The sequence below is a fragment of the Petaurus breviceps genome, unplaced genomic scaffold (genome assembly GCF_028583685.1).
Source record: "Petaurus breviceps papuanus isolate PSGF00001 unplaced genomic scaffold, PetGlider_PUasm1.0 115, whole genome shotgun sequence".
Classification (NCBI taxonomy): domain Eukaryota; kingdom Metazoa; phylum Chordata; class Mammalia; order Diprotodontia; family Petauridae; genus Petaurus; species Petaurus breviceps.
Genome location: NW_027185612.1, coordinates 3,641,253 through 3,660,899, shown reverse-complemented (window position 1 = coordinate 3,660,899; position 19,647 = coordinate 3,641,253). Strand labels below are relative to the sequence as shown.

At 35.2% G+C, this 19,647-nt stretch overlaps 1 protein-coding gene across 10 annotated transcripts in view; it reads left to right on the top strand.

Moving 5' to 3' along the window:
* Window positions 1-19,647, top strand: part of KMT2C (lysine methyltransferase 2C) — a 336,336-nt gene that overhangs the window by 273,502 nt on the left and 43,187 nt on the right. For all 10 annotated transcript variants that reach the window (XM_069084226.1, XM_069084177.1, XM_069084204.1 and 7 more), the window contains 9 exons: window positions 2,997-3,070; window positions 4,397-4,579; window positions 5,217-7,097; window positions 7,594-7,868; window positions 8,911-10,721; window positions 12,489-12,600; window positions 14,769-14,835; window positions 16,187-16,250; window positions 18,034-18,266. In XM_069084226.1, the coding sequence (XP_068940327.1) occupies window positions 2,997-3,070; window positions 4,397-4,579; window positions 5,217-7,097; window positions 7,594-7,868; window positions 8,911-10,721; window positions 12,489-12,600; window positions 14,769-14,835; window positions 16,187-16,250; window positions 18,034-18,266 (4,700 nt within the window). The remainder of the gene's footprint in view (window positions 1-2,996; window positions 3,071-4,396; window positions 4,580-5,216; window positions 7,098-7,593; window positions 7,869-8,910; window positions 10,722-12,488; window positions 12,601-14,768; window positions 14,836-16,186; window positions 16,251-18,033; window positions 18,267-19,647) is intronic.

Sequence of the window (19,647 nt, the reverse complement as noted above, 5' to 3'; positions counted from 1 at the left end):
AGAAAGGTTCCCAGACCCCTGCAACAACAGCACTGTCCTTCACCAGTGGACAGTATTCACTCTCTGTCTGCAGGACAGTCTCAGTAGCTCTTAACCAACAGCCAGGTTCCAGGGCTTCTTCAACAACAGGACTGTCTTTCACCAGTGGACAAATCTGTCAAAACAACATCAAAACAGACAGACAAAGTACCAGCAAAACAGCCATGTCTCCTCAGTCCTTGGCAGCTCTTGGAGCAGTCTCAAAAGTCCAGGGCAATTCAAAGTGGCCCTCAGCAATCCTCTCAGTCTGTCTCTGCCTCCACGAGGGTGCTGCTTCCAAAAAGTTCTTCTGCCTCTCTCTTGTGTCTCTCCAAATCTATGTCACCAGCTCCTCCCAGTTCAGGACTCTCTTTTCACATCAACAAGTCCATCCCAGAGGTGGGATTATCAAGCTCTGGGTTTTAACACAATCAATTTGAAAACCAAGCCAATGACAGGGGGATCTTTATATTCCATTACTATCACAAAGCCCTATACCAGAGTCCTCACTCTGCCCCTTTAACCCCTGGGCTTCAATTTCTTCTTCCCTTTATGGTGAAGATAGACTAGATGATGGAGAGAGTCTCTTTAAGCTTTCATTTTCTATGTTTGGGAAGTGATAGACTTCTTGACATTTTCTCCCCCTTTACGTATCTACTTCTATATTACAGTCTTTTGATCAGTGTTAATACCCTTATAAATATGTAGCCTGAAAATTGAAAGGCCTTTTAGATTAGGTTAATAACTACCTGAATAGCAATTACTTCATGTAGTCACATATTATGCTATTATTATTATTATCATCAACATCATTTTTAATAATAATTTTTGGTGGTTTTGTTGTGATTAATTGCTATTATTACTATGCTTAGGGAAAATCACTGTTAGCTATTTGGAAAGTGTATTAGAATGGCTATATACTTCAGACTGGAAGACTAATTAAGAATCTATAATATTAATTTAAGTAAAAAGTGGTAAGTCCCTGAACACTATAGGGTGATGGGCTTTATCAGTGAAAAGAATGGACTCTGGGGGCGGCCAGGTGGTGCAGTGAGTAAGAGCGCCGGGTCTGGAGTTGGGAGACCTTGGATTCGTTCCAGCCTTAGATACTTAACACCCACACAAAATAACTGGCCGTGTAACCTTGAACAAGTTACTTAACCCCAATTGCTTTAAAAAAAGCAATAATGGACTTTGTTGTGAGAGATATGGTGAAATTAGAAAACTGGTACCTGACTAGAGAGTGAGTAGTGAGAAGGTGAGAATGAATCCCTGATTGCCTGTGAGAAACATCCCAATAGAAATAGGGAAATTTAAAAGAGTAGAAGGTCTAGGGTAGAAAAATGTTTTGTTTTGTTTTTTCATGTTCAGTTTGAGAGGTCTATAAGATATCCACTTCATTATGTTCAATAGATGGTTCATGATCTAGGATTAAAGTTGAAGAGTGAAACTGGACTGGTTGTATAGATCTTGTAGTCTTCTACAAAGGGGTTATAGTTATGGTTCTGGACAACAGTCTGGCATGTGACAGTGAACAGCAATAAACCCCCATGTGGCAGATGCAGAACGTGTGTTGGAAAGCAGAAACCTGACATAAAACTGTAACGATCAGAAGGCGTGACATTAAATGTAAGCTACTGAAAAGCCTTGAAAAAATTTGAGCTGTGAGGAGCACAACGTATTTTACATGTATGTGTATATAAAACTACAGAGAGGTCAAGAGTCATGTAGTGCTAGAATTATCACTCCACAGTCAGAGGGAGAAACTGAAGTTAAGTGACTTGTCTACAGTTGCAGTGCTCTTTAGTGTGTGGTCTAAGAGCAGTGATGTCTCAGCTCCAGGTGCAACACTTATGCTAGACATCACACAGCCTCTCCCCTTTCATGATGGGACACTCACCTAATTGCCCAACAGTGCAGCATGTTTTAGTATTGAAGCATGAAGTAGGATTTAATGATTTTATGTATATTATTTTGTCATAATATTATTTACATTATTCAAGTTAAAGATTAAGGAATCAGTCTGAATTCCAGTTTTGTTTCTTTTCCTTTTGTTTAAACTAAAACTATTCCCCTTTATATTTCCTAAATATATTATTTATAATAATAAAAACATAATAGTGACTCTTTTGTAAGATAATTATAAGCTAAATAGATAAATGGAGGTAGTACATCTAATATGGGTGGATAGATAGACAAGTAGATAGATGGATCTGTATATAGATGGATGGATGTAGCAAAATCAGTTTAGACTGGGTCAATCCTATTCTCATAGTGTAGTCACCATGAAAGACAAGTCATAAATCTGTCCTTGTTTCTGCCCCCTTAATTTTATTTGGTTCAGTTGACTATATTTTTTGAATGTATAGTATGGTTCAACATCACACTACAAACTTTTCTTACTGTTTTTGCCATTATTTCTTCCATAGCCTTTAATTTTTTGGAAATCTTTAATATTTGGAATAATTCTTTGCAACATATTCTTGTATTTTCTTCATCAAATTTCATTTTGTAAATAGTGCACTTATGAAATTACTAGAACAACCCCTACCCCTACCAATGGAATTGTGAGACTTTTCATGTATTTATGTTTTATTTTTTTAAGTGCTTAAAATTATTTCCTTCCAATATGTATTCCTGTTGTGATGAATAATTGTGATGTTTGTTCACATAAGCATTATTGTTTGATGTGAGTCCAATTAGAAGTATTATCATCCAAAACATTTAACATTTTAGTTTTAGAGCATACTTTTTAGGGTTGAAAGGGTACATTCCTGACTTTTAAACAGACGTTACTAAATGTGCTTTGTATCTTCTTTATTTTATGAACTTAGTCCATGCTGTAACATTTGAATGGGAGGTATAGTGCTCAAAATCTTGTCTGTCTGAGCTATGTCTGTCATGAACAACTCATGCTTCCACATGGGCTGCCAGTACAAAGGGGCCCCTTCTCTTAACCTGTTCTTGTTTTGTTTTAGACTGGGCCACAAGAGTGAAGCAGATTGCTAAGTTGTGGAGAAAAGCAAGTTCGCAGGAAAGAGCTCCATATGTGGTATTTTCAAAATAATCGTACTGTTTATGTGTTTTATGTCATAATGTCATTATATCATTTCAAAATCTTAGGATTACAAAAATGCTTTCCATTTTAATACTTCTGTAGTTTAACGTGGCTTTCCTTCAAAAGTTATTTTCTAGATCATTAGGTCTTAATATAGACTGATGTTTTTGATAAGCTAGTTTTTAAAAAACTGTCGAAGGTTGAAAATAAGCCATTTTTTACACATTCATTTTATTTTAAAATTAAATATTCCATATTCAAAAGGGCAGCATAGTTGGAGGACAAATGTCAGATCCCTTTCACATTTTCTCTGATAATTAAGATGAACATAATTTGATTTCTGTCTTTTTTCTTTTTAATGAGATTGTTTAGATATAGCAGAAGGACCATTCTGTTTTGAGAAGTATATTCTCTTTTCTCTCCTTGTCTCCTCCCACGTCCCTCATCCAGGAGTTAGGACAGCCATGTTTTATTTGGTCATTATTATTGTCAACAACAGAGAGTTGGAAAGGGTTTCGAGGCTTTCATATAAGGCATTTGCAAATTTTAATTTTGATCTACTTACGACTTTAAAAAAATATTTGAAATATACTCTTTACTACCAAATATCTGTTTTGGATTCATATTGAAGTTCAAAGAGCATTTTTACTCTTTGTCAGATGAAGCCTTTCTAACTCAGATGAAACCCCTTATTTGTAGATTTTGTAAACTAAATGATAGGTAGCTAGTTCCGTTTTTTTTTTTTTTTCCATCTTGGTATTCATTAGACTGCTCTAAAAATAATATAGCATGCTTAAACAGATTTCTACCAAGCTTGTTTTCGTGAAGGTAAAAAATACTTTTATTTTCTGTTCTGCACATGAATTTTACCAGAATAATAATAGGCTCCAGATTTTCCAATGGAACATTAAAGAATCATTGTCTAAATCCTAATTTTGTCTGTTTTCCTTCTGTCCAAACTAAAACTATTCTCCTTTATATTGCCTTATGTTCCTTAAATAGATGACATATAAATATGAATTCAGTGTTATGTTTTTTCTTTGGACTTTGTACCCACACTCACTAGTAGATAATCATAAAAACTTTTCAGAAAGCATCTTCAGATGTTTTGGAAAATGAAATGGAGTGTCAGTAGTTTAGAATAGAGTGTCTTTCATAGAAAAAGCAATAGGTCCTAAGAAATAGTATTTTTCCATTTCAAGGAATTAATCTGAATTCTTCCTTTCTTTTAAATTTATCCTAAATTAACATTTTATTTTCACATGTGAAAAATAAATTATTATATTTACAGCTTAACGTCATCATTTTTTTTCCTCAAAGCAAAAAGCCAGAGATAATAGAGCTGCTCAACGTATTAATAAAGTACAGATGTCAAATGATTCCATGAAGAGACAACAACAGCAGGATAATATTGATCCTAGCTCTCGTATTGACTCAGATCTATTTAAAGATCCATTAAAGCAAAGAGAATCTGAACATGAGCAGGAGTGGAAATTCAGACAGGTATGTTTTATTTAGATTTTGTTTGTTTGGGTTTTTTTATGCTTTTCAGATAGAGGCATTGATTACCAAAAGTATAGTATATGAGAAAGAGGCATGCACTTGGAGTTGGGATGCCTGGATCATACAGTTGTTTACTTTATGACATTGGAAAAATGAATTTTCCAAGCATAATAAAAATAATAATTTGTGGAATGTCCACCTCACAGAAATGCAACAAAGAAGGTACTCATTAAACTGTAATGCACTGTGTAAATGTAAGTAGCTGTTTCTTATTCTCAATTTAATTTTGACCATATATAAAAGCCAAATGATATGTTTACATGTAGAATTATAGCACTGAGTACAGAACGACCAAGAATTTTCATGTTTCGAAAACTGTTTTCTCCCATTTGGTGTTTAGTAGGTATTTAAATTGCTCTTCATTCAAAAGATATTTCCTCTACTCCTCCTCTAAAATTTTGTGTGCTAGGTGTGGTTGGGGATAAATAATATGTGATTCCTGCCCTCAAGGAGTTTAAAATGCAGTTAAGTGGGCTCTTAATCTAATAGTTGTTCTTATACAATAGCCAGATAGACCAGTTTTTCCTTTAACAGTGTAAATTGTTAAGTTTTTCATTTCTTTCTCTTCCTTTAACAGCAAATGCGTCAGAAAAGTAAACAGCAAGCAAAAATTGAAGCCACACAGAAACTTGAACAAGTGAAAAATGAACAGCAGCAACAGCAGCAGCAGCAGCAACAGCAGTTTGGTTCCCAACCACTTGTAAACCAGTCTGGGTCAGATACACCTAGCAGTGGGATCCAGAGCCCTTTGACTCCTCAGCCTGGTAATGGGAGTATGTCTCCTGCACAGTCATTCCACAAAGACCTGTTTACAAAACCACAGCTTCCCGGACCCTCAACGACAGCAGCTTCTGATGATGTATTTCTTAAACCCCAAGCACCTCCTCCTCCACCTGCCCCTGTCCGCATCCCAGTTCAGGAAGCTCTTCCTCAGACTCCTCAATCGCCATCACCACACATATTTTCATCAGGTTCTTCAAGTGCACGGCCCCCGTCTCCAGTGGATCCTTATGCTAAAATGGTGGGAACCCCTAGACCACTTCCAGGGGCCCAGAACTTTCCCCGAAGAAATTCTGGCATATCAGTGGAAGCCTGCACCACTCCCTTATCTCGATCCATTCAAGTAACTGAGACAACTGCAAATAGGCTTTCTTCTGCCAGGGATGTGTGTTCTTCTTCTTCAGCTGGTGGTGATCCCTATGCAAAACCACCAGACACACCCAGGCCTGTAGTGACTGATCAATTTTCTAAACCTTTGGGCATACCAAGGTCTCCAATTGTCATGGAACAAACTGGAAAAAGTCCTTTAACAGCTGGAACTAATGATCCTTTCACTAAACCATCTCCTAGGACTGACAGGTTTCAGAGACAACGGATACCTGATCCATATACACGACCTCCACTGACACCTGCCCCTGTTGATAGTAATACTGGACCTTTTAAATCTCCAATGCACCCACCTCAATCCCCACAAGATCCTTTTGGATCAGTGCCCCAAACAGCAAGACGAATGTCTGTTGACCCCTATGAAAGGCCTGTTCTGACACCAAGACCAGTAGACAGTTTTCCACATAATCAGTCTGGTGATCCATATAACCAGCCACCCCATACTCCACATTCTGTAATGAATGACTCTTTTGCCCACCCTTCAAGGTCTTTTTCTCAGTCTGGGGCTATGTCTAGGCAAACTTCTCAGGACCCTTATTCCCAGCCTCCAGGAACTCCTCACCCTCTTGCAGATGCTTTTTCCCAGTCCTCAGGAACACCTCGACCCATTAAAGACCCTTATTCCCAACCTCCTGCAACTGCTCGACCTAGCACTATTGATCCATATATTCAGCAGTCTTCTACACCCATACCCTCTGGACAGGCAGATTTATTTGTTCCATCACCAGGTAATCAAAGGCATACTGATCCTTATGCTCACCCTCCTGGAACACCAAGACCTAACATCACTGGTCCTTATTCACAGGTATCAGCATCTCCAAGACCAGGCATTCCAGAAAGTTTTACTAGATCCCCCTTGACAAGACCAGGCCTTGTGCCAAATCAAGATACTTTCCTGCAGGCAGCACAAAACAGAGGGCCAAGTTTACCAGGAACTTTTGTAAGACCATCAGATACATGTTCTCAAACACCAAGGCCACCAGGTCCTGCTTTGTCAGAAACTTTTAGCCATGTTCCACCATCCCCAGCTCATGACCCTTATGATCAGCCTCCAATGACTCCAAGACCTCAGTCTGATTCTTTTGGAACTAGTCAAATTAACCATGATGTTGATCAACCAAGATCAGGTTCAGAAGGCAATTTTAATGCATCTTCAAATTCTCCAATGAATTCTCAAGGGCAGCAGTTTCCTGCTATCCCCCAAATTCCTTGTCCTGCCCCAACTTTAGCCGGAACAGATACACAGAACACCATAAACATGTCTCCAGCAGATACAGAAAAGCTAAGACAGGTAAACTAATTGTACAGTCCTGCTGCTCAAGTGTGTTGTCCAGAAAAACATGTCTAATGCTTTTTACCTAAACTCTATTTTAATACAAAGGTTTTTAAAGCTTTCAGAGTCTTTGAAAGAAGCCACAATCATGTGGAAAGAATGAAATTTTGAGTCTAAAGATCCACATTCAAATTTCTACTCAGTTATTTAGTGTTTGGCTTTGGGCAAGTCATTTTACCTCATTAAACCTCAGTTTCTTTGTAAAACAAGAGATTTGGTATACATTATTTCTTACATGATCCATCTAAGAGTAGGATTTAACTGTCATTTCCTATAAGTCATTGCATAACTGTGAGTCATCACTATTTGAAATTTTAAGTCTTTTAAAAAAGTTTGGGTATTCAAAAACGTTATATTGCTAAACTTGTACATGAAGTGCTGTCTTTTGAAATCTTTTGTCCATTATGAATCCATCAACTCTGTTGGTCTTTCTGGTCCTTTTTTCCCTAATCAGAGGCAGAAGTTGCGTGAGATCATTCTTCAGCAGCAACAACAGAAAAAAAATGCTATCCGGCAAGAAAAAGGATTACAAGACCCTGGGTCTCTGCAACACTGGCAACCAGAAAATCTCAATCCAATTTTTAATAGGCCACCACCTCCTTATCCTGGGAATATCCGAGCTCCTGTTGTTCCCCCCAGTGGACCTCGATTTCCTCTTTTCCCAAAAGAGCAACGAGGACAATTTCCTTCTGATGTTACTGGCATGGGAATGAGACATCATGGGCTAAGGTAATGCTTTATTTTGTAGCCTATTTTGTAGACTGTTAGCCAAGAAATAGACAAGTAAAAATCCCAACTAATGCAAAAATTTAAGTCACTAGGGCTTCTACTGGCTCCCCTATCTCCTCTTTATTGAAAATGCAGACAGTAACTTTTTTTTGATGCAGCAGAGTTACAAGCAAACAAGAATTTTTTCCCCCAAAAATGGAGACATAGTTCTGTTATTGAAATTTTGTAGAACCCGATTATAAATTGTCAAATGTGACTGATAATGACTAGTAGTCGAACAAAAAAGTTCAGTTAATATAATCTATGCTACCATGAGCCTATAATGTGATGGCAATTCAGTTGTTCCACCTTTTAAAATCAAGTTCTAAAGAGATGTGTTGGAGGCTGAATATTTTAAGGAAATTTTCACAAAATAAGAGAGATAAAAGGTGTATATATTGTGTTTTATCTCTTTTTACCTTTTAACCATCATCCTATCTCTTTTTTCTGCTCCTGTGTTTTACTCAATCATTCAAGCACTATGGTCCTGGAAATATTTCTCTCACTTGCTTTAACCTCATGCATTTGTTCAAGCAATTTTACAAATCTATCTCTGCTGTATAAAAACCTGACCTTTAAAAGACAAACCTTTTAAATCTAAACATATCGATCCCCTGAAATTGTTTTGGTGCACCATCCCTCATTATGGATAAGGGTTTTTGGTTAGTCATTTCTTTTATTCATTAAACATTTATTTACTTGTCTTTGTCTTTAGTCTACATTTGTATTGTCCATCTTAAACTGTAAGGTTCTAGGGTTCAGTTACAAATACTAATTCTCCTATATGATACCTAACTAATGACTTCCATACAGGCGCCTAATAAATCTTTCCTAGTGATGACTTTATTTTTATTGTTAGGTCATTTTGTTTTAGGGCCTAATGGAGCTATTAATTTTGTATTTAAGATTTACATTTAAACTTATTTTTCTTCTTAACACACATTTTAGCCATATTCCTTGAGTAGTCAAAAATGTTAACTTCCTGAATTATCTGTCTTTTTAGATTTGGATTCCCAGGTGGGGGCCATGGTCCACCATCAAGTCAGGAACGTTTCCTTGTTCCCCCTCAGCAAATGCAGGGCCCTGGAGTTCCTCCTCAGCTTCGAAGATCAATGTCTGTAGACATGCCCAGGCCTTTGAGCAACTCACAGATTAATAATCCAGTGGGAATTGCTCAGCATTTTCCACCACAGGGTATGCAAGTTCAGCAGCATAATATACTGGGTCAAGCATTTATTGAATTGCGGCACCGAGTGCCTGATGGAAGACCACGCCTTCCCTTCAACATTTCTGCTAGCAGTGTCATGGAATCAACTTCCCAACACCATAGGCATGGGAACCTTATACCACGGTCAGACTTTCAAGGCCCAAGACACACAGATCCAGTCAGGCGGACACCACAGTGTGTAACTAATCAGTTACCAATGCCTACAAATTTGGACCACATACCACCATCTCAGCAAGAGTCAGGGCAAACTGTCCACCCATCTTCTCTGGCCATACGTTCTCTGACTCATCCCCCAGGAAATGATTTTGTAGGGAGTTCTCTGCCAACTCCAATATCATCTGATGAATCTAGTAATTTACAAATGTCCAGCCAGCCCCCTGATAGTTTAGAAGAAAAGCTTGATCCTGATGATCCCTCTGTAAAAGATCTAGATGTCAAAGATCTTGATGGGGTTGAAGTCAAAGACTTGGATGATGAAGATCTTGAAAATTTAAATCTGGATCCAGAGGATGGCAAAGGAGATGAATTAGATACCTTAGGTAATCTGGAAACAAATGATCCCAATCTTGATGATCTCTTGAGATCAGGAGAATTTGATATTATTGCATACACAGATCCTGAACTTGACCTTGGTGATAAGAAAAGTATGTTTAATGAGGAATTGGATCTGAATGTCCCAATTGATGATAAATTGGATATGCAGTGCAAAACTGATGAACCCAAAAAGAATGAAAAAATTGTCAAGACTGTGGTCTCTTCTGACAAACACTCTCCAAAGAAAAAATCTACTATTATCAGTGAGATAAAAACAGAAGTACTCTCTCCAAATTCACAAGAGGAAGCAAAATCTGAAAAAGAGAAAAGTGAGAACTGTGCAAATACTGCCTGTACTCAGCTTTCTTCAGAAACTGAGTTAAATGGAGGAGAAAAGACTACTTCAGCATCTTGCAATCAAGATCAAATTGATAATAGGACTAATCAGGAAACTGTGGGATCAAACACAAATGTCCAAGGATCCACTCAGATGCCTACTCAAGAAGTAATAAGTGCCTGTAACATAACTGAATCAACTCCAGTTCTCTCAAGTTTACTTGCTAATGAGAAGTCTGATAATTCTGACATACAGTCATTGGCCTCTCCTCCACCTTCTTTGCCAGCTTCTCAGTCTAATCATGTATCAAGTTTACCTGCAACTTTAATGCCACCTTCTGCACCAGTTTTAGACCATACAACGAATTCTAATATGGCTGTGGTCTCCAGAATGAACCATACTTTTTCTCAAGGTATGACTATAAATCCAGGATTTATTCACAGTCAGTCAGCAAATCACAGTTTTGGGACAGGACCACCTAACAATCAGGCTGTCCCTGTAGCAAATCCATCTGGTCCTAGTGGAATATCTGGTCCCCAGCAATTACTCCTTCCTCAGGCATTAGCCCAGCAGAATAGAGAGAGACCTCTTCTTCTAGAGGAACAACCACTTCTTCTCCAGGACCTTTTGGATCAAGAAAGGCAGGAACAGCAACAGCAAAGACAGATGCAAGCCATGATTCGCCAGCGATCTGAACCTTTCTTCCCCAATATTGGTATGAATTCCATAGCATCTTATGTATCATATTTGGTTCAAAAGGGCAACTGTTCACAATGAGAAGTTTCAAAGTCAATTCAAAACCTGTTTTTGATGTTGTATATTTCATTCTTTTAAAAATATTATCGAAGTCATTTGGTTTTCTATGTCCTTTACTAATAGATATCCCTAGCCCTTCCTCTGTGTAGAGAGCCATCAATTAGAAAAATGCATGGCAAAAAACCCAAAAACTTGTCAGCTGAGTCTGATAAAATATATAGTGGTCCACTCCTGTACTCCCCAACAAATGCAAAAAAAGGGAAACTGCATTTTCTCAACTCTTTCTCATGGTCATAATTATGTAGGGTTTAGTGTCAAAGGTTTTTTTGTTATTTCTATTTAAGTTGTCATTATATATATATATATATATATATGTGTATATATATATATAGTATTCATTTGGTATATCAAGTTATATACTTCTTCCCATGTTTCTCTGCATTCTTCATATCTGTTATTTCATATGGTAGTAATGTTCCACTGTATTCATATGCATTATAAAAAATGAGGGAGAATAGTATTATATCCTTATGAGGTTGACTCAAATGTCATATACTTAAGAGCTTTGAGCTTCTTGAACATTATCCCTTTTTACTATTATTATATGTTATTATATATTATTATCCTATTACTATCAACATTTATGACATAGTGATAAGAATAATCAAAGTCCAGAATGGTATTCCTTTGCCTGTTCTCCCCTCAATGTTTTTTTTTTCCTCTGTAGCACAATAGAAATTGTTGAATTTAAAAATTAGCAAAAAAAATATTTTTTTACTATAACTTTAAATAATTAATATGAAAGTACTTCATAAACTTTTTTCCATATTTCAATAAACAATAAAATATTTTAACTTATTCTTCAGTGGTTTACCTGAATGAGAGGGCAAGATTTGTGCTTTGTACACATGTGACGTGCACGTGCACACACACTCAGAGAGAGAGAGAGAGAGAAGTATAACATTCTATGGAAATTTTAAAAGGCACTTAATTTGTTGGGGAAGTTTGGAGTTAGAAACCAGAGCTTTCTCACTGAGGAATAATTCTTTTTGGGGTAACTACATACCTTTTTCTTAGAGAAGCAGCATGGATTATTGGATAGAGGGCCCTTCTCAAAGGGAGGAAGACCTAAATTCAGGTCCTACTTTGGATATAAACTGGCTGTGTGACACTGGAGAAGTTACTTAACCTCTCAGTGCTCTAGGCAACTCTCTGAGACTACAGATTGCTAAAACATGCCACCCTGCATTGATGAGGAAGTTTACTTACCCAAGAGTTTCTTATCCAAAAAATTTCCAGATTCAATTTTTTTTCAGTGATTCTTGAATCCTTCCTTCTAATGGCATCTTCTAATTTATGTTTTTCCCCTGTTATTTATTTTAATTCATTGACACCTGTCCTAGAAATCACTAAGATAAGGAAGTGGTTGGATGAATTGAAATTTTGGATAAAGTGTTAAATTTGATTGAAGTTAAAATCTGCATTAACATCTTACCTTAATTTTTATAAGCTGTGGTATTAAAGAACATTTCCAAACATAGTTTCATTAAATAGGAATAAATCTAATTTAGAGTCTCATAACAAGAATTTTTTAGCCAGCATCATAAGAATAACTTGTACAAATATAAAGAATAAAGTAACGTTTAATGTCATAGGAAATTATTTACTTATACTGTATATTCTGCTATGAGACTGTACGAATAACTATGATAATTTCTTTCTTTAGATTTTGATGCAATCACAGATCCTATAATGAAAGCAAAAATGGTAGCTCTTAAAGGGATTAATAAAGTAATGGCTCAAAACAATATGGGGATGCCACCAATGGTTATGAACAGGTAAGGTAAAGATGGCCCCTAATCTTTTGAGACTAGAAGTTAATGAAGTCATTGGTTTTACATGAATGTGCCTAGGATTTGGAGGAAACATATCTGAAATTCAGGAATTTACATTTTAGGAAAGAATAAATAGCAAATTTAGATAAAATAGGATCTGAGATTGAGAGCAAGTTTCTTTTCATACTTAAGAAAAAGGTTTGAAAAATACTGACTTAACTGATAATGGTAGAAATATATAAGTTTTTGCCTTAAATTAATGGTTCTTTCAGTGCTAGTTATGTCATGGATAATTAGAAGTCATAAATGTGAAGGCCTTTTTAAATGTGAAAGGCAGAAGGAAAAATATTGGAATTGAGGGAAGGATTCTTATTTGTTCCATCAATAAATTAAGTATCTCTCTCTAAGAGGAGAAAGGAGGTCAAGAGCTGAGAGTAGAATTTTTACTGGTAATTAGGGAAAATTGAACAATTTTTCTTTATTGAAATTTTAAAAAATTAGGAAGGAAAGAAAATTATAGATAATAAAGTCAAAATATACTTCTTTGGATCCTGGAAACTAGATATTAATTATTTAAAAGGAGACAGAAGACCAGGTAACAGTTCAGATGGGAAAGGTAAAATTATATGGAAACAGATTTGATTTTATTTGGGAACCATTTTAGTGTTAGCACAGAAATAAAAATGAAACAATTATTTCAGTCTTTAGGGTTGCATATGAGGTACTAGGTAACAGTTCCCTTTCACTTTTGCTAGCACCAAATCTTTTATTAACACCATACTAACAGGCATTCTTTAAATGGTTACTATATGCCAGGCTCTGTTTTAAATTCTGAACAGCTCACCTAACCCAGTATTTTAATTTAATAACTATATTTTGAACATACCGATATATTGACCATATTCAGGATACTCTTTTAGGTGTTCTGTACATGACATAATCCTTGTACTTAGTTTGTAATTGAACTGGGGAAGCAAGATATCTGTGTGTGTGTGTGTGTGTGTGTGTGTGTGTGTGTTCTATATTTTATTAGTTACTTCTGCAAGTGCCCCCAGTGTCACATAGTGTTATTATAGGAGACACCGTCATAGACGTTTGATTGATTAATGAAGACCTTGTATATGTAAGATGGGAATCAGTCAATTAAAAATAACTTAAAACAACATTGTACTTTAATGTTTGCAAAGCATTGTACAAATATTATGTTACTTGTTGCTCATGACCACCTCATAAGTGGTACTATTATAGTACTATTTGATACTATTATTAGTATGGTATTATTATGGTATGGTACTATTATTGGTACTATTATGAACCTCTTCTTACAGATAAGAAACTAAATCTGAGAAAGGTTAAGTGACTTGTCCAGGGTCACACAGCTTTGAAAATGCCTGAGGCAGAATTTAAAGTATATGGGGCAGGAAGGGACATTTATTAAGTGGCCTAATATCTGTGTTAGACTCTGTGCTTTGCACCTTACAAATATTACCTCATTGAATCATTATGACCCTACTAAGTAGGTGTAGTTCCTTTTTACACCTGAGGAAACTGAGTCAGAAAGAAGTCTTCCTGACTCCAGGTTTAGTGCTCTGTTCACTAACTTCCTGTTGTAGTCAATTCAGCATATATTAAATGGTGCCCATTTTGTGTCCTGGTGCTGTGCCGTAAGTCTGGCAAACATAGCTAATGTAAACGTTACTTACCCTGACATATTAAATGATACATTAAAAACAAATAGATTGAAATATCTTTCAGAAATGTCATGTTCATTTGAGTTGTTTTGACCTTCAGAATGTTGTGAACATTTTAGTTTATCATTACATATTTAATTTGGATTAGTTCACTTTTTGAACTACATTTCACTTGGAATTTTTATTAGCATTTAAAATAATACAGACATGATTTTTTAGAAAAATGCAACAGAATGAACCCGTCTTCTTTAATCAAGTTGAATGAATGTTTTAGAACCTTCATAAGATTAACTTTATTAGTTATAGTTGTTATTTTATGCTTTATAGGTTTTGCTTTGATTTCAAGCTGTGTTGCTAATTTTACCTCATTGGTATAGAAAATGACTAAGCATTTAAAAATTTTTATCCTACTTTAAATCCTTCCATCAATTGGTATTGCTAAATGCTTACTTTTTTAGAAAGGTGCATCCTTTTTTACAGGTTCCCCTTTATGTCTGGAACACAGAATAGTGAAGGTCAGAATCTTCCCCAGCAAGCCATTGCTCAGGTATGCTACTTGTAATCGTAATTTTGTTTCCTTGTCCAATTTTCCTGTTGGGTTCCTTTTTTTGTTTTGTTTTGTTTTGTTTTGTTTTTAAGTAAAGCCAGTGATATATAGTGAGGAAATAGTAAATAATTAATTATCTATCAACTATTTGAACCTGGTATATAAGTATCAGAACTAGGGTACTAGAAACTACTTATCCATGAAAGTTTATTCTGAATAATTTATTTAAGCTCTTATAATTCAAACATACATTTATAAGCATAACAAGTTTAAAAAAAGAATAGACATTTTTATTTTGTTACTCTGATATGCTGTGATTTTGTTAACTTGACACAGAATTCAGTTGGTAGCAGAATAAAAATGAAAATATTCTCCCTCATACATTTGTTATATATGCCTAAAGAACTACTTACTTGTAAACCACTCCTTTCTACATTATTTTTCTACATATAGATTTTATACTTTGTTTTTAGAAATAATTAGGCAATGATTAGGGAAAGTGATAGTTTCTTTTTCAGGTTTTTTCAAAAGCACTTTTTTTCTGAATCAATCCATTATTTTAAATTTGCTGTTATTTGTATTTTTGCGATATCTAAAGAGTTTTCAAGTAACTTCTTTAACTTCTATAGAAGTATTTAAGTCAGCTTTGACAGGCAATACAACTTTGTATTATTAATAAATTTGCTTATTCCTTTTTTCTCTTATTAGACTATGTAATTTGTAAACATAAACATAAAATAATATGGAAAATAAAGTCAGCTTTCTGTATTTGCTACTTTGTTTATAACTTTTCTTAAGAAAAAGTAATCCTTTATGTAGAATTAATATTAAACTCCAGACAATTTTATGTATTGTTTTTAATTTTGGAAAAACTAATACATTGTAGTATCTCCAAATAATTTTGTGTAAAGTAAAGGTCAATGTAGGCTGGTGCAACTTATATCCAATCTAAGAAAATTTAGTTGTTAACCAGCCAAAGGAATTTCAAGATTAATATGTTTGTAGTCCTTGACTATGGTACTATAGTGAGGGTATAGGGCAGTTTCACTGTGATGATCCATTAATTCTTTACACAGTGGAATACTCCTCATGAGTTAAGGTTTCTGGTCTTTCCTCAGGGGTGCTTTAGTTTACAGCCTAAGTGTACATGTACACTACTAAATGTTGAAAGAGTGAAGTAAATGTGACATGATTACAAATGCTCAAATATGACCACTAAATTCATTCTACCTTGTAAAAGGGACTCTAATTCCTTTATAGTATGTTTAAAAATATTTTACCAGTTCTATTTGGTTTTCTTTTTGTCTTATGTTTATTATAAAAAAATTTTTATACATTTTACTTATTTTAGGATGGCAGTTTAACGCCTCAGATTTCTAGGCCTAATCCTCCAAATTTTGGTCCAGGATTTGTCAGTAAGTATAAGTCTTTTAATAAGTTACATGTATTCTGGGGATTTTTCATCTTTACTATATATGCATTCTCCCCTGGTCTTTCTCAATTATCACTGTACAACTGAGCTTGCTTTTTTAGTTATTTCTGAATCATTAATGTGTGTGAAGTATTGGTTAGATTTGAGCATTTGCATTAGAAAAATCATTTCCTATTCTATTTTCCTACTTGTACATATATTTAACACAGTACATATATAAATGGAGGCTAAGAATTTATAGATTATCAAATTAAACGAGGCCTGTTTTTCTCTCGAGGTTTTCTGTCTAAAATGCACATATTCAATAAAAGATATACTATGGGAGAAATAATGGGAATATGTTTAGGAAACAAACTGGGTTATAGCTTGTTTTACAACTCAGAAATGCAGCAATAAATACCCTGTTATATGTTACAGAATTACCATCAGGGAACTCATTAGAGACTCAGGATAGGTTTTTAAAGTTCAATCTCAGTTGAACTTTTCTGAAATTTCCAGACTGTTTAGCTAACTTTTTTTCACCATTATTTTTCATTTGCGCACCTCTGCTCTCCTGGTTCCAGAAACCAGAAAGGCTTTCCTTGCGGTAGGTCTTATTCCACCAGAAGGAGAACTTCTGAAACCCTGTGAAAAAGCCTGTTCTTGAAAATCCCTTCCAAATTTGGTCAACTAGACACAACAGTCACATGCACTAGATTCTCTGCATTTAATAATAAACTCCCAAATCTGACCTTTTGAATTCCTGGTATGCCATAATTATATTTTGAATATATTTTTATATTTTTAAAAAAACATACCAAACTTCTCTAACTGGCTTTTTCTGACGTTACTATGCCCATTTACTTTAGTTGAATTCTTAATGTATAATGATATTCTGTAACATTGATATTTTTTTTTAGCTAGGATCCTTCTAGAGTTATATTCATTCATTTCTGTGTATAAGATAAGGAGATAGCATGTGAAGAATTTATACTTTTATAAAATTGGTATTATTGATTGTTATCAATGCATAGAAGTGAAATGCCCTTTCAGAATAAAGATATTATAAGATGAAGAAAAGCTGTATTTGTATGGGGAGAGGGGCAGGCAGAAACAGCAAGAATGTCATTAACTGATAACTCATTTGAGAGTTTAGTGCTTCACTATTTCTACTTGTTTATAGATTTGTAATTATGAAATTAACAGATATTATTGTTAAATTTATTTGATACCTACTATTCATTGTCACAGCATAGAACACTAAATTGTAAATTGAAATAGCCTTTTCTAAGACCTTATAGAATATTTACCTCTTTAAAACAGTGTCTCTTTACATTTAAAAGTTGAGTAAACTGAAGCAAATGTGAGGGGATTATTCATGTAGTGGACTTTAGTAGGATCTCTTATAGCTTGTTTTAGAAAGTACGTGAGGATCTATGAAAAGTAGTCTAGGTATCCTGCTATGATTACTTTTATGGGATATTCAGTTTGAGAAAGTTTTATCCACTTTATGAATATAAATTCCATCTTTTTCAGTAAATTTTCATTGATTTTTTTCTAATGTTTCCAAGTAGACATACTTTGCCATTTAAAATAAAATATTGTCCTAAAATTTGGTAATTATGTCTCAAACTTTTCATATTATATATATACAGTAAAATTTTTTTGGTTAAGTTTTTTTTAAAGTTATATACCAGCATTTGAAAAAAAATGAATGGATTCATCGAGTTTATATAAATTATACATTAATAATATTAATAAACGTGCAATTTTGATGTTTTTCCCAGATGATTCACAAAGAAAGCAGTATGAAGAATGGCTCCAAGAAACCCAACAGCTCCTCCAGATGCAACAGAAATATCTTGAAGAACAAATTGGACTGCACAGAAAATCTAAGAAGGCTCTTTCTGCTAAGCAACGCACAGCCAAAAAAGCTGGGCGAGAATTCCCAGAAGAAGATGCAGAACAACTGAAGCATGTTACAGAGCAGCAGAGTATGGTTCAGAAACGGCTAGAACAGGTAACCGAGTTACAGAAAGGAAATAGTTACTCAGTAAACCATTGTTAATAGTCCATTTAAAATTGTTCTTCTGATTATGATGGTGAAAATATTCATAATTAGTAGTGTCAGCCCCACGGAGCCTTGCTGATTTATGGTAGGGCAGTCAAGATACTCCTAGTTCATCACTGCCACTTTCTGGCTAACACTCTACCTCTGTCCCTCAATAATTATCTCTCCTCTTTTGAGGTGTACTGTGGCTAAATTTATCACCCAAACCAGATTTTGGTAACTTATCAATTGACATCTCTCCGGCATCCCACACCTCACACCCCCCACCCCAAACTCCAAAATGTTTTCCTTCTTCCTACCAAACTTCAACTGTGATCTTTTCTTGAGGAATACTTGAAAGCCCTTTACTTCATTAAATGTCCATTTTTGGTACCCCCTTTTGCATTTGGTTAATGCTGCTTTTGAAGAAATTTTTCAGTGATTTTTTCTTACTTCTTTAAGTAAATTCTCTATTCATAATTTTCTTGTATGGCTCACATTTCTTTTCCCAATTTTTCCTTTACGACTCTGATTTTGAAAGTCTTTTTTGCATTAAAACAAAATCTCTTTCTTTATCTCTTCTAGGAATTCTTATTGGGTTTTCTGTCCAGTTGGTGTTTTTCTCCGAGGCTTTGCTTCTGTATATTTTCACGTTATTGCCTTCTGAGTTTTGTATTGAGCTTGTCACCATAGTAGTTTTTTACAGTCAGGTTTTTTTCTTCCTTTTTTTTTCTTTTCAGAGGGGGAAGGTAGGGCAGTTGGGGTGCCCAGTGACTTGACCAGGGTCACAGGGCTAGTTTTGTGTTAAGTGTCTGAGGTCAGATTTGAACTCAGGTCCTCCTGACTCCAGAGCCAATGCTGTATTCACTGCACCACATAGCCATCCCAGGTTTTTTTTTTTCCCTGTTTGTTAATTTTTCCAACCTGTTTCTTTTCACTTTGAACTTGAACTTTGTTTGGTCTCTGCCCACTGGGGAAAGTGGGGTATCATTGCTCACCTTCCAACTTTTTCACCCTACTGTTTGCAGACCTAGTTCTGGGGGTCTGTAAGTTTTTAGTTATTCCAAGATGGTGCAGTCCTGGGAGAAGTGTGGTCACTGATCTGGTCTATGCTCTGTTCCTTACACAGAAAGTAAGATGGAGTGTTATGTATGAGATACCTTAGGTAGGCCAGATTAGGTGGATTGTAGAGTAGATAAAGGAGGGTTAATTATTTATTATTAATTAATTAAATAATAATTATTAAATACTTGTGGTAAGAATAATATTTATCTAAAACTGCTATTGTTAATTATTTGTTTTCTAGACCTGCTGTTGTCCAAGAAAAATTTTTTGTAGTCTTACCTTTTTG